The 25,283-nt window shown below is 41.4% G+C and overlaps 2 protein-coding genes across 2 annotated transcripts; one reads left to right on the plus strand and one right to left on the minus strand.

Moving 5' to 3' along the window:
* Positions 1–75: 75 nt before the first annotated feature.
* SPATA18 (spermatogenesis associated 18) lies at positions 76–17,926 on the minus strand (the record flags this gene model as incomplete). The annotated part of the gene is made up of 11 exons (XM_081999570.1): positions 76–248; positions 1,068–1,124; positions 1,916–2,039; positions 2,762–2,937; positions 3,493–3,651; positions 4,659–4,896; positions 5,569–5,703; positions 12,430–12,548; positions 14,064–14,179; positions 14,290–14,395; positions 17,840–17,926. The coding sequence occupies 11 exons, from the start codon at positions 17,924–17,926 to the stop codon at positions 186–188; spliced, it is 1,380 nt and encodes a 459-aa protein (XP_081855696.1). The 3' UTR covers positions 76–185.
* A 490-nt stretch (positions 17,927–18,416) lies between these two features.
* On the plus strand, positions 18,417–24,630 carry SGCB (sarcoglycan beta; the record flags this gene model as incomplete). Its single annotated transcript, XM_081999377.1, has 6 exons — positions 18,417–18,440; positions 20,627–20,836; positions 21,722–21,907; positions 22,020–22,211; positions 23,439–23,570; positions 24,427–24,630. 6 exons carry the CDS (start codon positions 18,417–18,419, stop codon positions 24,628–24,630), a joined length of 948 nt encoding a protein of 315 aa, XP_081855503.1.
* Between the last annotated feature and the right edge of the window lie 653 nt (positions 24,631–25,283).

The following is a 25,283-nucleotide window of genomic DNA, read 5'->3' on the forward strand; positions in this document are numbered from 1 at the left end:
GAAAAACAAGCTCTTCTCTAGGTCAGAAATGTTAGCCTTTTTCCACACACAGAAAAGAAAGGAGCTACCCACTTTTAAAATAAGACTTGGACAAGTATTTTAGAGTCAAAGACCTTCAGCATGTTATTTTGTCTCTTTGCTCAGTTATCGAGGTGTTTCATGTGAAAACCATGAGTAATCATGAACTAATATGCCCACTTACTTGGGCTTCCACTCCTCAGTGGTGAAGGACTGCGGCTTCGAGATAACTGCAAGACAAAGAGAAAAGGAAACTCAGGTGTGCTAAAGCACTGTACCCAAGAAATGCACCTGAGGACCCACCAACATTCAGAAAATTTGCACATGTTACTATATCAGTACAGTTCCACTGCTACAAAGTCAAATAGAAAACTTTCCAGTTTCTCTTCCACGCCCTGGACACGTACGAAAAAGTGAGTCTTACCCAAAGCCTCACACATTTTCATTATTCACATTTTAAGTTGAGAGCACCTAAGTCAATTTAATAACGGGCTAACAATTAGAAAAATACACATGATTTTTACAGAAATAATTAAAAATATTCTGTAACTATACCATATGCAGAACTCAGCTAAGGTTTCACATATCCTATTAGTTCCACCTTAGTTCTTCCCTTCCTGCCCACTCTACACTGATTTTCTGCTTCTTTGAGGCATTGGAGGGTAAATTTAGATTACTGATTCCAGGAGGCAGGGACCATGTGTGGTATATATACTGCAAGATGACTAAAACGCTTCCAGATGACACAATTAGTTATTCAGAAGGGTACTAAAGCAATGAGGAGTAGGGGAAAAGCATTCTGAGATCCACAGTTGATACTTCTGAGAATTTAACTGTGATCTACTTCTCATACAGTACCTCCACTGATAATTATACCAGGCCATAATTATCTGTTAGTTCAGCTTCACCTCATTCCAGACCCAGCAAAGGCATTTATTCCCAATGTTAAAATGTACATGTGTCACATCAGCATTTTTAAAAGGTTGTCTACATCCTGAGTTTAAAATACATGATGCTGTTTATACTACAAGCATTCAGCTGGAGCTTACATGGTGAGATAGAAGAGGACTGGTGCTACGGCTGCGGCTTCTGCTTCTGCGAGACCACTACAAGAGAAAAGTTTGACAAAGCTCTTTTGAGAGACGGCATTTAATAAAGACAGACTCAGCAAGCAGACTTGTCATGCTGGAGACAAGGCTTGAGGACACAGAGTAAACACAGTAAACCTTCTCCTTAGAACAGTCTCTGCCATCAATCATACATAGAATAGTTTGGGTTTGAAGGGGCCTTTAAAGGTCATCTAGTCCAACCTCCCTGCAATGACCAGGGACATCTTCAACTAGATCAGGTTGCTCAGAGCCCCGTCAAACTGGACCTTGAATGTTTCCAGGGATGGGGCATCCACCACCTCTTGGGGCAACCTGAGCCAGTGTTTCACCACCCTCATTGGGAAAAATTTCTTCCTCATGTCTAGTCTAAACTTACCCTCTTCTAGTTTAAAACCATTACCCCTTGTCCTATTGCTACAAGCCCTGCTAAAAAGTCTGTCCCCATCTTTCTTATAAAGCCCCCTTTAAGTACTGGAAGGCTGCAATAAGGCCTCCCCGGAGCCTTCTCTTCTCCAGGCTGAACAATCCCAACTCTCTGAGCCTGTCCTCAAAGGAGAGACGTTCCATCCCTCTGATCATTTTTGTGGTCCTCATCTGCATAATGAATACATTAAGGCAAATGTAACTATTAATCCTAAATACAGGATGAGGCATTGAAACCTAACTGATATTTGATATACACAACTCCAGCCATATAGGGAGCAACAAAGAATTTATCTTTTTACATTTTACAATAGTGTTTAAATTCAATGACTTCCCTTAACATGTTCCTTAACAAGAGTACGTACCAGAGCTCCTCTTTTTGTGACTGCCTCTCCCTTCACAATTACAACATCATTTTCCATCAGAGCAGGCCATACATGATAGGCCACCAAAGCAGCTGTGAAATCAGAGTCAAAACTACGATGGTACCTGTTGAAACACAGAGTACAAGAAATGTCTGCATACAAGTGCCAAAAGGATAAGTCTGATGCTTCAAGTCATCAATGCTGATAAAAAGAAGAGTACTAGCTACAGCTCATGAACATCTTTCTGGACAATACTTCCATATCACAAAAATAAGTATTAAGTGAACCTGTAAAAGAAATGCATTTGCAAGACAGACTTAGCAGAACATGCTGTCTACTTATACTAACAGACACTCCAGTAAAGCCATCTCACACTTCAGAAGGCCACTAGACCATATTCTTGCATAAGGCCCACATAAGCCAGGCTCCTTGGGTCCACTGACAGATTAAATCTCCTAAGCAGCATTTTGGCAGGCATAGTCATCCCATCTTCCTGAAATATCTTGCTAAAACAAGACCCCTATAAAGGATATTGCAGAAATACTCTATCTCAACCATAAAGTTACATCCTAGTATCTGATGAGATATAAGGAAATTTTATTAGCAAGACCCTCAGATACTGATAAAGAAACAGTGACTCTTTAGCTAAGAAAAATTATTTTGAAGGCCTGTATTAAGATACCAGATATATATTACCGCCCTAAGTCTGCAATATTGGCTGAATAATATATGTCTGGTTTTGTAGATTCAAACTCAAAACAAATACCAAATAACTGAAATAAAAAATAGCAATGCATCTATACATTAGTAATGTATATGCAATAGCAATTTATATAGAGTTCTTACTTGGTCTCACTGAAAAGTTCTCCATCAGTACCAAAGGCAATATCAAGAGGAGGAACGAGTGTCTGCATTGAAAAAGCCACACGGCACAGCTCTCGAATCAAAGTGCTGATGACAATGAAATCAATTTCTGGTGGAAATGAAATCTTTGGGCTGATGTTCATGGAGCGAATTACTTCCTGAAAATAAACACAATTGAGTAACTTGGGCTCACTAACACTTTTGTTCACAGGCAAGTATGGAAATCCCTCCTAAATATGCCTCTCAGCTTTCCACATTTAAAAATCAGTATAAGAAGCTCCCAGCAATGTTATCTTAGGCTATTCCAGAAAATACTAGTTTCAGAAAGAACATGCTGTTATTTTAAAAACATAGTATGAGCTACATCATAGGACATCAATCCTAGGAGGGAGATGCATTTTTTCTGTAGAGCACAGAATTTAAGAAAAATATGAAATTTAGCTCACATTTATTTGATTAAGACTGTTATACTGTATCTTGCAAAAAATATTATTCTGGCAGACAGCGACAGTTCTGTCACACGTAAATAAAACAAGTGATTACTGGGCCATACCACAATATTATTTGGGAAAATAAACTCCTACAACACATAAAATGCATGCAATAAACACTTTTCCTTCTTCAGGTTACAGTGCATTTCTAGTTTATAAACTCCAAATTTATTAGCTACTGAAATAGATCACCACGTCACTTCCCCACTGTCCTTGACTTACATTGACACTGGCTTGAACGTCATACAGATCCTCATGGCGAACTATATAATCCAGGACAGCGTCTTCAAGTGACTCAGGCCCTGAGTGACCTAGAGACAGGGTCTCTCTTACACGTATTTTGAACTGCCTGTAGGCCATCTTTGCTGCATGAAAAGACTCCTACAAACATAAAGAACATCTAGTTAAATTCAGGAGACTGAGATTAATTTTTTTGAAATTATCTGAAAGGATGAACTTAATTCAGTAACATCATTGCAAGGAGGAATATAAAATGCTGCTGTAAAACTGAAAGTTAAGAAGAGTACTTATCTTAGAGGGCTTCTCTGATTAAATTAAGTGTAATTTATTTGCAGAAGACAGCTTTGAAAAGCTTCCCACCTAACCTTCTATTTTTATGTAGGACTCCATCACACACCCATGATCAATGGAATCACATTCAAAAATATCAAGAGCAGAATTCAGTAATAGCATTTGATGTGCCCCAGCCTAACATGTCAGACAGGAGAACCTTTTGTCTTGTTGGGAAGAGGTTTAATCGGAGAGTGTAAACTGAATGACAGTTGTGGGAAAAAAACTTCAGTAAGTTCAATGTGCTTGGGATCGCACACATTAAGAGACACAGTGCCTCTCTGACACAAATATGTACTACATCAATTTTATGGAAAAGAAGATTAAATACAGACAAACTAAAAGAAATTTCTTCAGACTGAGCTCATAGTAAATGTGAGGTATCTAGGTAATTTCAAGGGACCAAATAAAACTAGAAAAGCACATAGCTACAGGCAAGAGGGAAAAATGATATGGAAAGATATTTAGCTTTCTAAAATGTAGTATTCCTAAAAGAATTGATCTAAATGAGGCGGTGGTGTTTAGCACAGGAATCCTCTACCTTTCAGAGCCATTCAGTCTTATGTGCCTCTTTTAGCACCTGTACTGTAGGTCACTGACCCTGTTCTAATGTTGTGAAAGGACAGTCAGAAAAGGACTCTAACTTGAGAGTTCAATGTAAAAGTGTAAGGGAAAGAAAGGAAAATCAAAATGGAAAAGAGAAATTTTCTTCTCTCTACTTCACAGAAATGCTAATTTACACACAATTTAATCCAATCCAGCCATAACATTTTATAAAACACTTCTGGCCCATAAAACAAGAAATATTTTTTTCTTACCACAGCTGCAATGTATATTATCCTTTGCACCATCTCCATGTCACTGATGTATGTCCTCAAAAGGGTCTCTGCATCCAAGCGTTCTTGAGCATAAATGTCACCAAAGCGAGTTACCAGGCAAGCGCGACGCGAAGCATTTGTACGCCTGGCTCGGCCAGGTGAGCAGCTCCTCAGGGAAAGTGAACTAGGTGACTTGCTCTCACTGTGCCTTGGGGAAGGGGAACGGCTCCGTGCAAGCCTATGACAAATGTGTAAAGAAACATGAGGTCACTTCACCATCCTCAGATGTTTTTGCCTAGTGCATAGAGTTTCATGTCAACTTAATTATTACCAGCGTAAGCTGAGATTTTGAGCCAACATAATGACAGAAGTAAAGCTGCGACTGGTTAGTCTAATATGAAAGCATTTGTGTCAACACATTTTATGGGCTAGACCCTGAACAATAAAATTAAAGTAATTCCTGAAGTGTGTACAACCAAGCACTTTGTTCTGGGGAAACACACTTTTAACTAGTAATACTTCGGAGATTTGTTCCTCTTTTAGTACCACTGAAGAGTTTTAAAGTCAAACAAGTGAGAATATAACAACAAGTTCTGCCCTGTAATGGTACAGTATTCAAAGAGGACTTAAAAACAAAAACACTAACCATCTCTTTTTATCTCGTTGAGTTGCTCTCAGTGTATTTTGTAAAGCTGCTCTCTTTGTTGTTTTGCAAGAAACTTAACATAGCTGCCTGAAATTAAAACTTTTGGGCACTAGGAGAAATCAGTTAAAGAGTTTAAGTTCCTTCATAAGAAAGTACAAAAGCTTAGCTTTTGTTTATACTTCCATTTCAAATGAGGAGGGAATTCATGCTACCCAACATGAACAATTTCTCTGATTCAGTGACTTCTCTGAATAATGCCTCTACCTGCTCTGGAGAACAGACTTTTGGGCATCCAGGATAGAAATCTCATCCCGCAGTATTTGAATCTGCTGCTCATAGTCATTCAGACGGTCTAACTTTTTCAAGGCGTCCTTCTCTTGTGCACGGGAAGTCTTCAGACTTAACCACACAGAATGAAGTCAGTCACAAGATGTCCTTCTACCAATGCAAACTATCTATCAATTAATCCTCATCATCAAACAAAAAGAGCAGAAAAAGGGGAGAAATATTGAGAAAGCTCCTTATGCTGAAATACAGGGAAATCAAGAGTTTTAAAAAAGCATACTCCAAAGCATACTCTTAATTACACTTTAAAATGTAAAAGTGTACCGTGGCAGGAGTCTAGATACACTACACTTTATGCTACAGGAGAGATCACTGGTTAACTTTGGTGTCTTTGTACTAGCTGAGATGATGAGGTCTAAGAAAGAAGCTGGTTTCTTTCTATGCAGAAAATCTATGCAGATTTTAAGAAAGAAACCAGTTCCTTTCTTATATTTAAGATGTTAACTAAACCAGATCAGTTTTCTTTCCTACAGTTTAAGGCCCTAGGTATTTTCTTATATCAGGTCCTCGGGTTCTTTTCTTTGACGGAATATATTAGTCAGTCAAAGGATATCACCAGTGATGTTATTCAAGTAATATCAAAAGATAATGATTCCTCTCCTGCTCTCCCCAAGAGAAGCAGTTTCTTAAACATTGGCAGACAACCAGTTAAGCAAATTTACCTTCTGTCCTTTACTCTTATTTAATGTTAGAAAGTATCCCAACATCTCTGCTTTCCCTCCTAACACAGATATTACTGTTGTTTTCCTCTTTCCAAAAGAAAAAAAAATATGGATGCTTTTTATTCCTTTTGGAGGCATTCAGTCTGTCCTTCCTTTTCTTTACTGAAGGACCGGTGAGATTATTGAGGATCAGAACCAACGAAAGCTGTAATACCTATCAATTGACAAGCTTCCTCTTCCAACTTTTTAAGGAGCAGGCTGACTGAGAGGACCACAAGTAATAAGGCCAGCACATCTGCTAAGAGGAAAGACTGTCCTAATCTGGGTAGGAACAGCTGCAGATACTATTACAATCCCATGGACATCCTCAGTCAGCTCCTCCAGTAAGGACTTTTGGAGGAGTAGTAGTAAAAGAGGGCTATTTTTTTTTTAAATAGCAGTAGTAAAAAATTATTTTTAAAATTAGTAGTAGTAAAAGAGGGCTTTATTTTTTGTCTTCTCCTGAAGATCTTCTTATTACTTTTAAATGTCGATTGTTACTCATTTAAAATTTTTGTATTTTCCTCCATAATTCTGCAGCAAATAGCTAAATCCTGTTATAATTAACACCTTGATATAACAACGCTTATAACAGCTATAGAATTTAATTATATTGAATCTAAACCACATTAGCTGTAACAGCCCAGGAGACTAAGATGTCTTGCAAAATATCCTTTGATTTAAGTATGTGAGACAGACAGACTATAGACAAGAAGAATGAGATCATCAGCTATTCCAAAAGTCTCAAAAAACAAGTCTGCAGACAAAGATGCAAAGGACACTCCTGGCAAACTGTTCCTTGTGTAAAATAAAATCCTGCCCTAAGTGTCACAGATCAGCCCTGACCTCATTTTCTCCACTTTTAGAAGGATTCTAGTCTTGACAGGCAGGTGAAGACTAGGCAAATCTGATTTCACCCAACTAAAAGGGTTCAAATTTTGAAAAGATGCTTCATAGAACATGAAACATAGCACTTTTGCTTCAAACAAAAGTTGAACACACAGGCAGAAGATGCAAATGTACAGTGCCAACTGAGAGTGAATACACACCATAAGTATGTGGAGATTACAGAATTCCTGAATGCACAGGAAGACAGGAATGTTTTATTCTTCTGTCATTAGTAAAAATGGCAACATGAATTTCTGTCCAGTCTGCATTAAGACCTACACATGGGAATTGTTAGATGCTTTATTCCCTACTAATAGTTTTAATTGGGAAGACAGCAGTTAGGTTATATATAAGAATAGTTATATGAGCTACTTTTCACCCAACAAATCAAAAGAGCCCATTTTATGGGAATATGAGTTTATATCCCAGGTAGCCATCCAAAAAATTAAACTCCAAACTGATCATCTGTTGCTAGGAAAGTCCATGGATGAAATCTGACAATTAACATTATTCTAGAAGCAATGATAAACATCCAGAGATGAACAAGTGATATCCAACTTGATATTGGAAGTAGAAATTCTAATGGCCTGAGGTTTTTTTGTTTGCTTATCTTTTACAGGAGTAGCTCATCCTCTCAGTTGCCCTAAAAAGAAAGATAAAGTCATGGACAGTTATATCCTTTCCTACGGTGTAAGCAGCAAAGTCAAGTTTCCTCCATTTTTAAGAGCAGCAATGTTATCTAAATGAAAGGCTGCAAGCGTTTATTTAATAAGTATGACTACATTTCTGTTGTTGAAATGTCATTTATCACAACAATTCACATGCTGTTGGAATTCATTTCAACTACCTCTGTATTCTTTCCTAATAACACAACTCACAGCGGGGGGGCGGAGAGGAAAGATGTAGGCTACATTTCATAACAGTGAAGAATTATTACTGCTTCTAGAACTGCTTGTAGGTCAAACCACAAACGGAAATCAGTTCTAAGGACCCCTGTATTGAAATTGAAAGGTAGGTCCCCCAGCTGCACCCTTACTGATCTATGTTAACTTCCCAGATGTGACCAACACACTTAGAAACTCAAAAAACATTTTTAAATCAAAGACATCAACATTAGCAATAGCCATCATTTCTGTGCAGACAGGCAAAAAGGATTTGGCAAAAACGCTCTAAAAGAAAAAGCCATACAAAGAACTTATCTTAAGATAGACAGACTGAAGTGTCTTTTAACACACTTGCTACTTCCAAGAGCATCATAGCAAATTGCAAACAATGGTTTCCAGCTATATTCAGAATACGGTTCTCTCCTATTTAACTTAATCTACAAGATTCAAACGCTATCAAGCTGCTAGTTTCAAAGTAATCCTTCCTCTAGCCTAAAAAAAAAAAAGGGATGAAAGTTCAGCCATACGGGTTCTCTTCGTATGGATCTACTTATGATAGTTCTTCCTCTATAACACGAAGAAACAAAGCTACAGGATGTTAAGGAGCTAGACCTATTTTTTGCTATAGCATGGGACAGTGTAGTACAAACAGAACCCACTCAGGTAAATGACAGACTGTGTCTCTGCATGCTGACTTTCTGCCACAAATACCCCAAGATTCAATTCTTCTTACGCTGCTTTTAGCTGAACAATTTCGTCTTCTGCTGCCAAAAGAGTAGTGGCTGATTTGGTCTTTGTGTCTTCAAGGGCCAACTGGGTTTTTGCCAGACTGCAAGAAAAATTAATAACCTTCATGGTAAAGGCAGAGATTCTACCAGCGTATTCAATATGACAAACTGACTGTTTAAGCAGACCAAGTCCACACCAATTTAACATCTGAAAACAGTCCAGTGGGCTTTGTGCAGACAATCAGCACACAAATAGCTTATAAAAAGTCTGACTATGCAATAACAGAATTATTTTGCTACGACCCATTATTTTTCATTAAGACTCAGTTCCAGCTCCTCCACCGATTTCAACAATTTACAGCATTCAGAATGACTTCACTGTCCATAGATAGGGTATCTTGGGACATGAATTCTCTTTCTCCAGCACCTGTCCCCTGCTTGACAATAACTACATAATCATGACTCCGTACTGCATCACCTTGAAAGGATCATTTCTGAAACTTTCGCGCATGCCTTCATCTCTGCTTGAATTACCTCTTCCCAGCTCTCCACCTTCCAGACTTCTTTCTACCTTTGCAAACCACAGTCAACACCTCTATGACCTGACTGCACAGAGAAATGCAACCCACAAAACTGTACTAAAGCCTTACTACTGATTTCCCACTTCTCACAGGAGCCCAAAATGACTTTTTCTTGTACTGCAAACTGCCACACACTCCAATCTGTATTAGTCAATAACTTTCCTTATACTTCTCACCTTGACCATCCAACACTTTTCTCCAGCTCATCAAATAACCTCCTTCTATCCACACAGAAGTATAGGATAAAATTCTTCACACCTAAACCAACCTTTATATATACCTGAGCCACAGAATGGTTGAGGTTGGAAGGCATCTCTGGAGGTCACCTGGTCCAAGCCCCCTGCTCAAGCAGAGCCACTTAGAGCCGGTTGCCCAGGACCATGTCTAGAGAGTTTCTGAGGATCTCCAACGATGGAGACTCCACAACGTCCCTGGGCAACTTGTGCTCAGTCACCCTCACAGTAAAAAAGGGTTTCCTGATGTTCACAGGGAACCTCCTGTGTTTCACTTTGTGCCCACTGCCTCTGGTCCTGCCACTGGGCACCTCTGGAAATAGCCTGGCTCTGTCTTCTTTACACTCTCCCTTCAGGTATATTCGTTAACAAGATCCACCAATCTCCCATTACTTTTCTCTATAGTTAGAAATACCAACAGAAAAGAACTCCTTTGCTTATTAAACCTCCCAGGCTGAAATTATTTTGCAAGATCACCTAATTCTGGCAAACCAGTTGAAATGCCAAAACAAAAAAACCTCTCTCTTCTTCCAAACGTTGTGGGGTCCTTCTCTGTCCCACCTCATCACTTTTGATATTTAATGTATACTGCAAGATCACAAGATTTTTTTGTCCTCTTGTCTTCTTTTCAGGGGGATGCACTGACCTTTAACTCACTCAGAGTTGACTGAGAGACTTGTTTGACAGTGAAAAATTAGAATGCCTGCATTCATCCAAGATGAGACATAACAGACACTAATATGCCTTGGTGAATAAGGGAAGAGCAACTGATGTGATCTCCCTTGCCTTCTGTAAGGCCTTTCACACGGTCCCACACAGCAACCTTCTCTCTAAATTGGAGAGAGATGGATTTGATGGATGGACTAATTGACGGATAAGGAATTGGATGGATGGCTGTGCCCAAAGAATTGCAGTCAACAGCTCAATGTCCAAATGGAGATCAGTGATAAGTGGTGTCTCTCAGGGGTCTGTACTGGCACTGATACTCTTCAATTTATTAATGACATTGACAGCAGGATTGAGTGCACCCTCAGCAAGTTTGTGGATGACACCAAGCTGCGTGGTGCAGTTGATACTCCTGAGGGAATGAAGGCCATCCAGAGGGACCTTGACAGGCTTGAGGAGCGGGTCCCTATGAATCTCATGAAGTTCACAGGGTCAAGTGCAAGGTCCTCCACATGGGTTAGGGCAATCACCAGTATCAGTACAAACCATAGGGAAAAATGGATTAAGAGCAGCCCTGTGGAGAAGGACTTGGAGATAGTTGTAGATGAAAAACTAGAAATGAGCTGGCAATGTGCGCTGGCAGCCCAAAAACCCAACCGTATCCTCAACTGCATAAAAAGAAGGGTGTCCAGCAGGTTGAGGGAGGTGATTCTCCCTCTGTACTCGGCTCTCATGAGACCCCACCTTGAGTACTGCGTCCAGCTCTAGGGCCTCCAGTACAAGAAAGACATGGACCTGTTAGAGTGGGTCCAAAGGAGGGCCACAAAGATGATCAGAGGGCTGGAGCACCTCCCCTATGAAGACAGGCTGAGAGAGTTGGGGTTGTTCAGCCTGGAGAAGAGAAGGCTCCAGTGAGACTTTATTGCAGCCTTCCAGTACTTACAGAGGGCTTATAAGAAAGCTGAAGAGGGATTTTTTACAAGGGCATGTAGTGATAGGACAAGGGGTAATGGCTTTAAACTGAAAGAGACTAATTTTAGATTAGATATAAGGAAGAAATTATTCATAATGAGGGTGGTGAGGCAGTGGAACAGGTTGCCATGAGAATTTGCGGGTCCCCCGTCCCTGGAAGCATTCAAGGTCAAGTGAGATGGGTCTTTGAACAACCTAATCTAGTGGAAGGTGTCCCTGCCAAGAGCAGAGGGTTTGGACTAGATGATCTTTAAGGTGCCTTCCAACCCAAATCATTCTGTGATTCTACAATTCTCTGAAAGCAGGAAATATCTGCGAAGTTAGGATACAGAATGAAATATTCCATTGAACCTCTTTCCTCTAATCTAGCTAATACAGTTTGCAGTTCTGAGAACTTGATATTCTTGGAATCACTTAGTAAGAGAGCATTAAAGTATATCACTTATTGTACCGACCCAAGGCTGTGAACATTCACTGTTCTCATGCTAATAGGATGCATGAGAAAGTGTCTTTCACTTGGAGCTACCTCTGAAATGGCTCTGGAATGGGCACTAACTGCACAAATTTGTTTCTGAAGCAATTAAGTCATTTTGAGACTACAGTGCTCCATAAAATGTGTTTTATGCAACTGAATAGAAACTGTTCAGTCCTAGTCACTTATTTGAAAATCTGCCTCTCTCTCTTCCTCCTTCTTACCACAGTGGGTTTTGATGTCCTTATATGTTCACATTCCAATCACATACCAGAACTAATTATATGTTAGTAGGTCCTTCAATAAGTGTTGCACTATAGCTACACAATTGATTTGCTCATTGACTATAATTCCACTGGGATGGTCGTGCACTATACAAAACCCTTTTGCCTAGAATATTGGCATGTTTTCCAACTCCTCTGCCAGAAGCAAAACCTACCAAGTCACTTTAAGAATGCAGGTATGACTGTATCATTTGTACCCCACATTGGACACGTACACACAATCCAGAGCCTAGATGTACTTTGAAGTTCTCATTTTAAGCCAGGAACGAAACATTTCACAAATCTCCATTTGTATTTAGATGTCACAAGAAAAATATGGCTTGTTGAAAAACAAAAAAACAAACAAAAAGAATCACAGTTAATTCCCCTACTCTTGTTGCACATGGTTGAGCTGTTGACGAGTTGAAGTCAGTTCTTCCTGCAGCTCTTGCAGTTGAAAAGTTTGATCAGTGGCTAGCTCTCTCAGCTGCCTCTCTTTCTCTACTGAATCCTACAACAAAACACAAGATCACGCTGTTTGAATGTTCTACCTTACAGAATCCTTCAGCAATGTAGTATAGCTTTAATAGCAGATGTATTTCTAAACATTTCAGTAAAGACGATTCCTACAGTAACTGAAAGCAACGAAAGCAATTGCATACCTTCAAGAGACGTAAGCAATACCTTCCAGGCATACAAAACAAAGACTCAGTTATATTGGGAAAAAAATTCACTTCATTTACACCTCATGGTAGAGAATATTGAAGGTCTGCGTATGCAGATCTACTACCTATACACACACCATCTGAACAAAGTGTTCTTGCAGATGTGTTGCATGTTGGGTTTTTTTCCAGTCAATCACCTTCTGACTGGCTATATCACCAGCGGAAGCAAAGCTTTTGGGGATTCATGTACACAAAATAACAGAAAAAGTTATTAGAACAGAGGAGGCAACTACTGTCATTCCAGAAAGCACACTACTACCCACGCAGGTCTGTCTTTAACAACCTATAAGTTTTCCTGATACTACAGGAATTAATTAAGTAACTGTGCAGCCAGCTTTTCTTTAAATTTTGAATGTCACATATAATGACAAATCCATAACTGGTGTACCAGGCATACTGTCATTTAATAGCATCATTATTTTACATTTCGGGGTTTTTTTGGCAGAACCCTACTCCGGCAATACTGTTAAGGGATATCACTTTTCACTTGTCCTTATTTTAATTGTGACAGAATTTGACAGAAGAGGTGTAAAAATAAGAATTCAGAAAACATGGAGACATCACTGTCAAATGTCAAGATCTTCAATATTTTTCACTAGTCTACATCAACCAACGTTTTTATTTTCTTTCAAACCACAAAGCCACAGCAGATCTGTCTTTTCTGCCAAACTGTTAGTACTACAACCCCTTCAGTAAATATCAACCCCAAACATCAAGTCAGGCACTTGGTGGTATCATGATGGACATGAGCACTTTTTTTTCCCCCCTCTTCTGGAAATATTATAATGCTCAAATACTAAACAAAGATTTTTTTTTCTTCAAAAAAATAAAAGGAGCTCACAGATAAATGTGTGGAGTTTATGCACACCTTCAGCTTACACATGTATTTTCACATAGTGCTAGGGTTTTACTAACAGAGATATGGCATAAATACTTCTGTGATATCTTTGCAAATGTAAATGTAGCATAATTCTTTACCTAGAAAAGGAAAGCAGTACACGAACATAGCTTCTCTTACAAAGCAAATTCCTCCATATTGTCATTCATTGTTGTGAAACAGCATAAGCCCTAGAAGGCCAAAAGTAACTTTAATGACCTCTTTGATTTCCCTTTCAAGGAAACATAAGATGAGACAGAGAAATAGCATAGTTGTCACCATAGTTGTCCCCATGAGCAACTAAGGACATATTTCATTAAGCAAAATCAGGGAGGGAGGCTATTATTAACAGTAAGTCATTAAAGCTCTCCTGCAGGTACAAATTCACATCGTTAGATTCCCTTAAAATAAATTTCCTTCATACCTGAGTGAGAGAGAAGTTGGTTTCAAAGAGCCTTCCTGAAGTAGCACAGGAAAAACAAGTCCCTAGCCATGGCAGGAGACGAGTTTTTATTGTTTCCACACCTGCATAATGCCCGCCTAAGAAATACATACATTAAGAAATTGTGAGAACACTTACAGAAGGAGCAAGAGCTTGAAAAGATGAGACATGTGAAATGCGTTAGTAATAAGACAAGGCACTGATATACCTTCTCGAGATGTTTCATTGAGGATTGTGAAGAGCTGCCCTTGAATCTCAGAGTTCAGTTCTATTATTTCACAGCATCGGTTCAGATTCTGATCACAGGAATTAATCTGTAAATTAATGTTTATTAATATATTTGCCTGGGATTTCTTGCTTAAAATTTTTCCTGTTATGATCATGACTTTTTTTTTTCCCCATAATTACATCTTCAGAACCTTTTCTTACTGCATCCACTAGAATACTCATCTTTAAAAGGTTCACTTTGTTAACAGTCCAATGAGAAGACATCAGGACTTCTATCACCCCGTTAATTCACTACTTGAGAAAACTTACTCCTTTCCCCATTCATAAAGAAGATGCAACCACAAATATCCCTAGAAGAAGAATCATAATAATTGTGGATCTGTGTTAAAACCTGTCAACACAGGAGTTTTTAAAATAATAAGATAGGAGATTGTTGGATGAAAAAACGTATTAGTCCAAAATCTGATTTTACATATTTGCTGGAATAATATATATACAGCTATTATCTTGCTGTGTCAACAGCCACAAGGCCTCCATGCAATTTCATCTGATTTTTAAGAGTTACCAATAGAAACAAATACTACTGAAGAATGTGCAGCATTATACCTAGGAAATAAAAGAACAGCAAAACAACAACAGTTTCAGCAAATGCAATTCTGAAAAGCAGTTGATAGTGTTAATCTGTCCAGGATGCTACTGCACCCGCCAGGAGAACACATATTTTTTTACCTGCTTCCTTAATCTTTATCCATAATCTGTATATTATCTTCAACGTAGATGAAGACGACCTCTAGATCTTCAGACTTTAATGGCTCCACATGGTTTTTACAAACTTCCAAAACAGCTTAAACTCCCACCCATGCTCCTGACAGCTTACATTTTGACTGCTGCAACATGCTTTCCTCTGTCTGCAAGGAGCAGAGTCTCACCCAGCTAACCTCCACCAGAACACCACTGCAAAGTGGGGTTTTCCACCTCATTACACTGAAATAACACCTGTGGTGCTTCCATCTGCCAGCTTCTCCTTTTCTGCAACGGCAGCCTCAAACTGCTCATCTTCATTTCCCAAGACCACAGAGACTACCTCCACCACACTTATTACAGAAAATTCAGCTCCCACTATTGATCAACTCCCCCGAGGTCTACCTCCACCATCCATTTGTAAGACTTAAAAATGCATGTCTCTGTTCTTCCTCCTCTGGTGACCTGCACTCTGTGGTAGCTTTACTACACTCAAACCCCTCCTTAAAGCTGTCCTTTGCCATGAATCCTGCAGTTACACTGGCTATTAATATGCTGTAACTCCTATATACCACAAAGTAAAAAAAGAACTGACTTCCCTTGAAATGCTGCATCTCTGCTCAGCACCTTTTCTCACCAACCATAGCACATGGCAGATGGTTACAGGCTCATGACCAAGTCAACTATCAGCATCATGAAGCTAATGAAACCAGGGGATACAGGAGTGAGAACTCTGACAAGATTTTCCCCTGAGAAAATTCACAATTGCCAAATGTCATAGAATCATAAAATGGTTTGGGTTGGAAGGGACCTTAAAGATCATCTAGTTCTAACCCCTCTGCTCTTGACAGGGAAATCTTCCACTAGATTAGGTTGCTCAAAGAGCCCATCTCACCTGACCTTGAATGCTTCCAGGGATGGGACATCCACAACTTCTCACGGCAACTTGTTCCAGTGCCTCACTACCCTCATTATGAAGAATTTCTTCCTTAAATCTAATCTAAAATTAGCCTCTGTCAGTTTAAAGCCATTACCCTTTGTCCTATCACTACATGCCCTTGTAAAAAGTCCCTCTCCAGCTTTCCTGTAGGCTCCCTTTAGGTACTGGAAAGCTGCAATAAGGTCTCCCCAGACCCTTGTCTTCTCCAGGCTGAACAACCCCCGACTCTCTCAGCCTGTCCTCATAGGAGAGCTATTCCATCTCTCTGATCATCTTCATGGTCCTCTTCTGGACCTGCTCCAACAGGTCCATGTGCTTTTTATGTTGGAGGCCCCAGGCACTACTCCAGGTAGGGTGTCAAGAGAGCAGAGCAGAGAGGGAGAATCACCTCCCTCAACCTGCTGGCTGCATTCGTTTGATGCAGCCCCGGGTACAGTTGGCTTTAATGGGCTGCAAGCACACATTGCCAGCTCACACTGAGCTTCTCATCAACCAACACCCCCAAGTCCTTCTCCACAAGGCTGCTTTTAATCTGTTCCCCACCCAGCCTGTATTTGTGCTTGGGATTGCCTTAACCCACATGCAGGACCTTGCACTTGGCCTTGTTGAACTTCATGAGGTTCACATGGGCCCACCTCTCAAGCCTGTCAAGGTCCCTCTGGATGGCCTCCATTCCCTCCAGCATGTTGACCGCACCACACAGCTTGGTGTCGTCAGCAAACTTGCTGGGGATGCACTCAATTTCACTGTCCATGTTGCCAACAAAGATGTTAAACAGCGCTGGTCCCAATACCAAACCTTGATGAACAACACTTGTCACTAGTCGCCACTTGGACATCAAGCTGTTGACCACAACTCTTTGAGTGCAACCATCCAGCTAATTCCTTATCCACTGAGTGGTCCATCCATCAAATCCACGTCTCTCCAGTTTAGAGAGACAAGGATGTCATGCAGGACAGTGTTGAATGCTTTGCACAAGTCCAGGTAGATGGAAAAATCTGGTGCAATCAGGAAATCTCAGGTCCCCTCATTTCATCTTTCCCTAATTTTACACCTTCTCTACTGCTTCCACCGTTTTGCCTCCTCAGTTTCCTGTTACCTCATCCTCCTGCATGGATCCCATTACATCCTCCTCCAGCCTTCTCCTCACCCATACCTAAAACTCTTTGCTCAGACCTGCTTCCCCCCTTCTGAAGCCCTTCTGCAGCTGTACTGTCTTGCAGCAGCCTCCCAGCTCTAACAGGCTTCCCACCCGGAAGAGCCAGGAAGATGGAAGACCCCATTCTCATTTTGAACATCCTTTTTCCTCACATTTTCCTGCCTGTTCCCAGACCACAGGTGATTGCTTCTGCGCACACCCTCACCCATGGTGCTTCCATCTGCTGTTTTTTTACCACAAAACTCTTTTCTGATGCAGACTCAGTCATTACAGCTCAAACATCACTTTTAAACCCCAGCCCTTGTTTTCAGTGAACCTTGTCACAGGCAAAAAAGAAAACAGCCGAAGCCGTGAGTGCCACGGGCACTGAGTGTTAAAACTGCAACAGCTGGGAGTCAACGTCACAAACTGACCTTTTGAACCCCAAAAGCGGCGGCCCCTACCCGCTCCCCGCGGCCGGCTGCAAGTTTCGGTTGCACCGGGCTACGGGCGCTCCCGGGAGGCGGTGGGGGCCGCCGCCGCTCCGCGTCCCGCTGTCACCGCGGAAACCGCCGCACGGCCCGGGCACCACGGCAACGGCGCGGCCGCCGGCGGCCTCCCGCCCCCTGAGGGCCCGCGGCGTGAGGCGGGCCGCCCTCCGAACAGCCCCCCAGCAGATGTGGATCTCCCGCGCCAGCAGCCGCGGCCCACCTCGTAGTCCCGGTACCAGCTCTCCAGCTTCTCCTGCAGCACCCGGCCGCTCTCCGCGCCGACCAGCCTCCTCAAGCCGTCAGCCATGGCCGGCTGTCAGCTCGCTCCCGGGGTTGGGATGGGCTGCGCTGGTTCCCCTGGCCCGTCCCCCCCGGGAGCCCCCCGCGGGCGGGCGGGCGGGCGGGCGGCGCGGGGTCGGGGGGAGCTGGTACCGCCGGCCCGGGCCCGCTGCTCTGGGCGGCGCCGCGTTCGCGCCGCCTTTATAGTCGCGATTGTAACGTGGGCCGGGCCCGGCGCGGCGGCGGGTGCCACGGCGACGCAGGCAGGGCGCGCCTCGGTTGTGGTAACGCGGCGGCCGCCCCACGGCCCGGCCCGTCGGGGGTGCGCGGGGGGTGACACCCCTCGGCCGCCAGGTGGCGCCGCCAGGCTAGCGCGTTTCCGAACCGGCGGTGACGGCCCGCGCTACACAGCGGAGCGGAGCGGCACCGAGCTCGCGCCCGGCCGCCTCCCTCCCCGCGCCGCAAGGGGGCGTCCGCGGGCCCCTCCACAGCGGCGGCAGCAGCAGCAGTGGAGGAAGATGGCGGCGGCCGCCACCGAGCAGGTCTGTCCCGGCTGAGTCGCAGGCACGGGGAGACGACGGGCCCTCCCGTCCGGGGCGAGGGGGAGGCGAGGCCCGCCCCACTGCCCGCGGGGCCGCGGCGAGCCGCCCGAGCAGCCGCTCCGGCTGAGGGACGCTGCTTGTGGAGGGGGTGCTCGGGCGGGGGCGCCATTTTCGCGGCGGCTGCCGAGGCTGGTTTGGTGCCAGAGCCTCCCGGCGCGGCAGGCGTGCGGGGCCGCGGCGGGTAGCCCCGCCCCCCCCGCTTGCAGCAACCCGGGAGGGGACAAACGGCGCTTGGACGGCGTTTCCGACCCGTGCCCAGCGCTGTCCGGGAGGGACGGCCTTTGCCGTACGGGGGCAGCCGCCTCAGCGGCGGCCTGAGCCCGCTGCCGGGGCGGGATGCCTTATAGCGCGGAGTTGCGCCGTCCAGCTCGCGGACGTAAAATCTCTGACAAAGAAGAATACTCTCTGTTTTCGAAATAAAGTGTTCTGGCATTTCTGCACGCGAATGTAACTGTCTTGCGTAAATAGGCACTCGCCACTAATCAGTGATGCGGAAAGCAGCTAGTCAGTGCGGTTGGTATTTATAGGACTGCGCCGTCAGTCGTCTTGTTACACTGGCATAAGTATGGTAGCTCAGCGGCAGTGTATAAATAAGGCTGAAGCTCGGGGTCGGGCTTAGCATCCGAGGTCTCACGCTGGAGTGAAAGCTAAATTTGTCAGAAGGGGCGTCACTGTCACCCGGCTGGAGGGGTGGGACGGGGACTCTTGTCAACGCCGCGCAAGCCTCAGAGGGAGGAGAACGGAGCGGTCCGAGGGCTCATCTTTCAGGGGCTCCTGCATCTCCACGGGACTTTAAATCTGAGTGAGTCTGTGTATGTGCCTGTGCGCCGGTGGCAGCAGTGGGTAGGAAGCCCCAGATTGCCGAGGGGTCCTGTACCGGCCTCAGGAAGCACCGCTTAGTTCTCCATGGATGCTGCAGCACTTGTTCTAGCAATCGACATTCCGCCCATATTCTCCCAGTCCTGGTGCTGTCTTCTGTTGTGCTGCCCTTTCCAGGTGAAAAAAACTACATTGGAGTTTTATTTTGCTATCAAATCCTCTCGAGAACACACTATCCTCAGGACAAGATACTTAATATCCTGTTGTACAAGATTCCTGTTTACTTTTCTCCCGACTCTCAGTTTTCCCTTCAGTTCTGAGTTTGCGCAGGGTTACAGTGGCTTCAAGAACATCATCGAGGAAGCCCTCCATAAACCTGTTCAGGTCAAGCACTTTTCTTAAAACCATTTCCTTGTTCAGCAACAGAAGAAAACAAGACATTTTTAACCATTACATCAGTGTGGACACATACAAGTACAGTAAGGTTAAGGTGCAGCTTCAGCATTCATTTCAGATGAGCAAACCTAATCCCATCAAAAAGATAGAGCCGCCTCTTTGAAGAATTGAATCCTTAAGTAACAACCTGCTCCAATCAAGAGAAGTGGAAAAATATTTTGGACAAAGTTATGAAAATACATCAAAGGGGTTTTCTTCCTATGAACATCTACCAGATATTAATGTTAATTTGTCACATTGAAGGGATATCCCTTACAGTCTAGTCACTTCAAATGATTAAATTAAAGCTATGCTGGCCAAGTTCCCTGTGACAGGTTTGAAACCTTACAGTGTTTTTCTTAATGCTGCATGCAAGTAAGAAGTTGAATGCAAACCCTGTGCTATCAAAGTAACTTTAAAACTGTATCCACCACACTCCTTTTGAATAGATTGATTGAGAGTCTATCCTGCATTAGCATGGAGGGAACTAAAACCCTGTAAATGAGCTGCAGGATTATGTCCTGTATCGTCCCCAAGAGGTAAAAACTTGATGAAGTTACTGACAGCTGGGGTTTTTTTTACTGCAACTATGTCATTAATAATTCCTACCTGCCATGATAAAAATTACATATAAAAACATAAATTATCTGAAAATACTGGATTTTTATTTTAGTCATAATGTTAGGAGAGATTTCAGTGGTTGTAAATGTGTATTCTAAGTACAGAGTGGCAGACAGAAATACAATATTCAGTATAATACGTAATATATTCCACTAGTCAATTCCAATTTATAATTTTTTGCATACATACATGTGTATCATTCTGGTAGCTTTACATGCCTTATAACAGCTAATCCATGCTTTGTATTGTAGCAAAGTTCTAATGGCCCAGTGAAGAAGTCTATGCGAGAGAAGGCTGTGGAACGCAGGAACGTTAATAAGGAGCACAACAGTAACTTTAAAGCGGGATACATTCCAATTGATGAAGACCGTCTCCATAAGACAGGCTTACGTGGCAGGAAAGGCAACTTGGCCATTTGTGTGATTGTTGTTCTTTTTATTTTGGCTGTCATCAATCTTATTGTGAGTATTATACTTAGGCTGTAAGCAACATTAGGATGTATTTCACTTTGATGGTTTCATAGAGAAATAAAATTTATTCCAGTACGGGTGATGGCTTAAAATGTACTGAGGGAGATTACTCATTTTTCTCCTTTCTTTTTTGTTCTTTTGTAGTCTGAGCAAGATTAGTTGGAAAAATCTTATAAAAGTTCAGTCATGATTATTTCAGTTATCATGGTCCCAGCCAGGAACCTACCATTTATGCAATACAGAATTAGGAACCTTGAAGATGTTTCCTTTCCCAAAACTTGGTAACAGCAAATGTGCGAATTATTAGTGCAGTACAAATACATTCAGGATAAACATGTTACACCAGGAACATTTTGCATCTAATAACAGAGCTGCACATGAGCATTCAGAAGCAACCAGCCACTGTACTTTAAACCTTCATTGTTGTAACTACCACCTTTTAATTGCTTGATCAATGAGAAGTAATGAATTCTTTTTCATAATTGGACACCCATCTGTGAAGGTGCTTTCTTGTAGTTCAAGGGTAAGTATAACCTGAGCTGAGCTACTTTGTTCAGTATACCATGGTTACCCTTAAACAGGAAGAAGATTCAATTATGAATGCAATTTAATTTCAAATATATTTTATATATATACAAATTATCTTAGTTACCGTTTCAGATGAGTCTAAAAATCATGTAAAACGTTTTTCATAATTCAATGTATTCCAATGTTTCCAGTAGGAATTAAACAGACTAAAGTAAATTTACGCCTAAAGCTCACTTAAGCACTAGCATTAGTAATTCTTTCAAATAGAACATCTAGTTAATACAGTACTTGTTGTGGGAAGATCCAGATGATCAAAGTAATCTTTGAAAATGTGTGTTTCTCTTCCAGATTACACTAGTTATCTGGGCAGTGATTCGAATTGGTCCCAATGGTTGTGACAGTATGGAGTTCCATGAGAGTGGCTTGTTGCGGTTCAAGCAAGTTTCTGACATGGGCGTTATACATCCCTTATATAAAAGCACTGTAGGAGGCAGACGTAATGAAGATTTGGTGATCACTGGAAATAATCAGCCTGTAAGTTACATCACGAGTTGAAAGTCTGTGAGCAATGCTATGGAATTACACCCACATTATTAATAAATGTTGTATTTGAAACATCATTAACTTCATGACTTTGTTTCTGAAGATTGTATTTCAGCAAGGAACAACCAAGCTTAGTGTGGAAAAAGACAAAACTTCTATTACGAGTGATATTGGCATGGAATTTGTTGACCCACGGACACAAAATACCTTGTTCAGCACAGACTATGAAACTCATGAGTTTCATCTGCCAAATGGAGTTAAAATCTTGAATGTACAAAAGGCCTCTACGGAGAGGGTATGTCTGTTTTAACTACCTCTTACTTTTTGTCAAAGCTTATTACAGAATTGCCATAGTTGTAGAATAAGAAAAAAGTTTACTAATACAATCTTTCAAGCATATTTGGAAATTTGACTAAATGTACCTAAAAGTGCAGCTCTGAAAATGTAAGTCACCCTACAAATTAGAACAGAAATGAAAACTGACATCATTAAATGTGTGTAATACCTGGAATACCATGCCAGCAAGGCCTGTGTGTCTTTTTATTAAGCATTTATCCATTTGTTTGTGCCTAGATAGCTGTTTCAGGAATAAAATTTCTATGAAAAGCTTCTCTATTTCTAGTAAGAACTTACAAAAATAATTACCAGGACTTCACGTATCATTTTCCTTCTATTGGAGATGAATGTTAATACAATCAGAATTTCAGAAGTCTCAGTAAAAATGTAGAGAATAATCACAGCATTATAGGAGTTCTGTCAGTTCATGACTTCTGAGTTAAACAAGTGCTTTGTTGGTTTCTACATTAAATATGCTTTATCAGAACACTAAAAAACCTAAGTATCATTGTGTGTACATTTAAAATAATACAGTGATCTAGTGATCTTAAGGTCAGACTGAAATTTCTTTCTTGCATATCATCACTTATAATAAAGGCTTTACAGATAGAGTTATAGAGCCTATAGTTCTTTTGTATAACATTAGTAGAGTAGTATCAGTGGTTTTATAGGGGGTTGAGTGTGCTTAGGAAGCATTGAGCAATCCTGTTAAGGACAAACAAAAAAGAGAATTTAGTTTGCTGTTCTTTGTGTTTCCTCTGCAAGCTAACAATTAAGTAGTATGCTCCAGGAAAAAAAAAATGTAACTTTAAATACATAGGAGGAACAGACTAAATGAAAACAGAGGAGTAAGTTTACATAGTCACTCCTAACAGGATGCTACCAGTATCAATTCTGTATCCCATAAAATTGTCACATGAATTGTTATTTTTATCACAAACAAACAATATGCAAACATAAACTGTTCTACATACCTTCCAAAACTAAGTAATCCTTGCTTTCAAATGTGAATGTTGAAATGGGCAGAAGTTTCATAGGCGTACTGGGAGAGGGGCAAAAAGCGCATTGAAGGTTTTTATTAAACTGTGTAGCAATATTTTTAAGGTAATTAAAGTTACTTAGACAAACACAAGCAGCACATTTTCGTTAATCTGCAATACTTTTTTTTGTTTGTTTATGTTCTTAGATTACCAGCAATGCAACCAGTGATCTAAACATAAAAGTTGATGGCCGTGCTATTGTCCGTGGAAATGAAGGTGTTTTCATCACAGGCAAGACCATTGAGTTTCGAATGGGGGGTAACATGGAACTTAAAGCAGTAAGTATTTCAAATAAACATTTTTTGAACAGCTTAGTTTCAAATTCAGGCTGATTATTAATAAACAGATGTAGCTTTACGTAGATTCAAATTTTATATAAAATGTAACAGTTTACTTGGCGGTCGGTGTATTTAGTAAGGTTTTTAAAAGGTGGATTATTTCTTTGCTGTTAATTAGTGGTTCAGTAGTTTTCAGGTAACAGTGATGTACTACTATTTTAGTGATGGTATGCTAAAAAACCACAATGCAATTAAACCTAAGCTATTGGCCTCTGCACTGAAACGAACACCAAAGGGAATTCATCTTTTTTCCTGGAGGTTTTACTGGGGACAGCAACCTCTGACAGAGGAGCAGAGCGTTCAGTTCGGAGTGCTACCTTCTGTGCTGCTGCAGCAAGACTCACCAGCATTCATTTCAGGCTTTTGGACATTGTTAAGATTGCAGAGCATAAAGAATGATGCAAAAGGCTAAAGGAGGATGAAAAATAGAGATACATGCACTTTTATTTCATGTATGAATTCAAACACTGATTGCCATTTCACGTACATATTTTTAGATTTGCTGCATTTACTAATAGGTGTGTCAAGTGAAAAGCCACACTACTGCTGTCTTGCTCAATATTGCTTTACCACTGGAATAGCAAAGTACGTTGCTGGCTATAATTGAGAAATTCATGGGCATTACTCACAAATTTAATTAAAAAATGAAACCTTATCATACGTACTTTTTTTATTCTGTTGGTTTCTACAGCCATGGGAAAGATGTCATTGATTCCTTAAACCAGCTTGTCCTTTTCAAAAACAGCCTGCTTTCTTTAAATTAGAAATTGTACTTTTCTTTTCTCCCTCTTAATAGGAAAACAGTATTATCCTGAATGGAACTGTGATGGTCAGCCCATCACGACTGCCAAGTTCTTCTTATGGGGAACAGTTTAATAACGGCAACTGGCTGCGTTTCAAGCTGTGTATGTGTGCGGATGGGACACTGTTCAAGGTTCAGGTGACAGGTTATAACATGGGTTGTCAGACTTCTGTCAATCCTTGTGGAGCCACGCACTAAAACACAAACCACTACCTGGAGAGTAGTATTAAGTAATTGCATGCCTTCAAGGATTTCTGTTTTTACAGCAGTTTATACTAACATTTATTACATAGTATTTTTAAGCAAAAGCTGTTACATTCAGCAGTATTATGTCATCATCCTGTTAGCTGTAATAGTGGCACTGATTTAGTAAGCTTTCACTCTACACACATACTGAAGTACCTTCCTGAATTGGGATCAGTGGAATAGATTTAAAGAACGTGATCTTAGCAATAGCCTTGACTGCCTTCAGTTGCCTTTAAAGGAGATTTTTGTCCTACATCCCAAGACCTTGAGGACTGCTGAAAACACAACTGCGATCCAAAGTACTTCAACCAGAATGTCGATTTGTTGTTGGAAGTGGATTTGCCTAGAACGGCAGAAGCGGCAGATTTTTCTCTTCTCTTCATTTCCTGCCAAAGGTTGATATAGTGATTTCCCCAAAAATTACGTGGTTTACCATATGTGTGCTAAGAGAGTGGTAATGGTAGATGCACTTTAAAATACTGCATTATTTCTGCCATATATTATCATGCAGTTAAAGAAAAAATTACGCTAGCACAAATAATTTTTTGAAATTAATATCAAGTGTGAAAATGCAACTTCAATTTTTAAATAGTCTGGTGATTATG

Source organism: Phaethon aethereus (assembly GCF_964289735.1).
Source record: "Phaethon aethereus genome assembly, chromosome: 4".
Lineage (NCBI taxonomy): Eukaryota > Metazoa > Chordata > Aves > Phaethontiformes > Phaethontidae > Phaethon > Phaethon aethereus.